We start from the raw sequence: 2,141 nt of genomic DNA, 5'->3' as shown, positions 1-2,141 counted from the left end.
CAGTCTCAACCTTGGGGTGGGGGGGAGCAGGTTCCCAGAGGAACCCAGAAGAGGCTGGGTACAAGGATCTTTGGATGTCTGTTGGGCCAGGGCCTGCTGGAGCAACCAAGCAAGGGCCCCGACTCAGTTTTCCTTTCCTTGGAAAAACAGAAAAAATCTGATACGAACAGGAAAATCTGAGTCTTAAGCAGAAGGCACATCATTCCTAAGGCTCGACTGCCGACTCCAGCCCTGAGGCACGTGATGTGTGAATGAAAGATACACACACAACTTCACACCCTCTGTGCACCTGATTGGTGCCCCATCTGCATTTGGCCACAGGTTAAATTAATGGACCATGTAATCCCTGCTGCAGAAGACCTGGAGCCAGTCTTTAAAACAGATATGGCACTTTATGGCCAACTGGTATCTGGCCCTGTCTGGGCAAGAAGGATCACGGTGCCCTCCCCAGTGGGGAGTACCAGGCCTCCTGTCCAGTCCTGTTCTCTGAGCCATTGTAAGCACCCACAAGGAACTTCTGAGGGCAGTGCCTTGATATCTGGAGAAGCCCCAGGCCCCAGAGCCAGAGTTTCTCTGAAGGGCAGGTGTTAGCACAAAAAGCTGGCCTTGTCAAAATGAGTCCCCAGCAGCTGCTGGTCCATACTCATGGTCACTGGTGACAGGCCTCCCTGGTGACATTAGGCAGTGGGTAGGCAAAGAGGGAGAAGTCCAGGATATACTTCGGCAGCACGTCCTGCAGCAGGGTCCGAGGGGTACTGCACAGGTGATAGTGTAGGTTTTCGGGACTTGCTGGCCGGTACCAAGCCTGGCGAGCTGGGAACCGCACTTGAGGTGGTGCCCGTACCCACTCGAGCACCTGGTTGGCATCAGCCTCCAGCCTCTCGTAGGAACCCACAAAGTCGTAGTGCACTGCACAAGGCTGGCACAGGTTGTACACTGGCATCCAGTGCTCGTTCATGCGCTCAGGGTCCTCGTCCACCAGGTATCTCAGGAACTCCGGGAAGGTGACATCGTCCCCTGCGGGGCTGGGACCCGCTCCAGCCCGGTACCTTCTGACGATCTCTGCCCCGTAGCGCTGCTGGTACTCTCGGATCTCGCCAAATTTGTTGCGGTAAGCAGAGAGCAGGCGTTCCAAAGGATCCCTCACGAACAGGAACTTGAAGTAGTGCTGCAGGCGGTAGCGAATCTCCTCCGGCCGCAGATCGGCCAGGAACACCAGGTCACTGCGGTGGTCCATCTTGAGACGCACGTCCACGCTGTCCAGGACTCCCGCCAGCACCTTCAGCACCCGCTTCCAGTTGGAGCAGGCCACCTTGGGCACGTAGCAGTAGAGGAAGCGGTAGCGGTCGCTCACGAGGATGTGGCGCAGCAGGGTGCGCCGCTGCCCCACCGGCAAGTCCCAGGGGTCCCGGGGCATCCCCGGCTGCCCGCACACCGCCCGGAGGGTCCGGTTCCGGACGTCCTGCCTCACCTGCACGTCCGCGTCCCCGGCATCCAGGGGCAGTCCCCCAGGCCTGGGGGCGGGCCCACGCCAGGCTGCGCCCTCGCGGTGGGGAGGGTGCAGGGGCAGCGGCTTCATCTCCGCCAGGATGCCCCGCTCGATCATGAGCAGCAGCCCGCTGGAGGCCACGATGACCGCGAACATCAGCATGGACGGCAGCAGCAGGGGCGGCCCCCCCAGCCCGGCCCGGGCCCTGCCCAGGGGAGCCCGCCTCAGCGCCCGGCCCAGGGACTCGGCGCCATTTGGGGCCGCCAGCGGGGTCAGCGGGCGGGGCAACATGGTGCTCCCCAGCGGGGGCCTCCGCGGCCCGGAGATCCGAGGGCGGCCTAGGCAGCCGGCGCGGGCGGGGGGGCGGGCGCCAAAGGTTCGGGCCCGCGGAGCCACGAGGCCGTCGGAGACGAGCGCGCTGGCCGGCGGCCCCGGCTCCCGAGGGGTGGTCGGCTCCGGGCCGCGGAGGGAGCGGGCGGCGGGCGGCGGGCGGGCGCGGCGAGGGACGGGGCCGGATGTCCCGCCCGGCCGCTCTCCGCCCCAGGCCCCGCCGCGGCACAGCGCGGGGGCGGGCCCCGGCCAGGGGCGGGGAGAGGGGCGGGCGCCCCAGCAGGGACGGTGCCGGGGAGCGCGCCTTGCGGACCCCCACCCG

At 65.5% G+C, this 2,141-nt stretch overlaps 1 protein-coding gene across 1 annotated transcript; it reads right to left on the bottom strand.

Annotated features, from left to right (window-relative positions):
• Window positions 1-649: 649 nt before the first annotated feature.
• Window positions 650-1,780, bottom strand: CHST14 (carbohydrate sulfotransferase 14; the record flags this gene model as incomplete). The annotated part of the gene is made up of 1 exon (XM_084239713.1): window positions 650-1,780. The coding sequence occupies one exon, from the start codon at window positions 1,778-1,780 to the stop codon at window positions 650-652; it is 1,131 nt and encodes a 376-aa protein (XP_084095839.1).
• Window positions 1,781-2,141: the final 361 nt, after the last annotated feature.

This window comes from Talpa europaea, assembly GCF_964194135.1.
Source record: "Talpa europaea genome assembly, chromosome: 8".
Lineage (NCBI taxonomy): Eukaryota > Metazoa > Chordata > Mammalia > Eulipotyphla > Talpidae > Talpa > Talpa europaea.
This window is presented reverse-complemented; position numbering and strand designations above follow the sequence as displayed.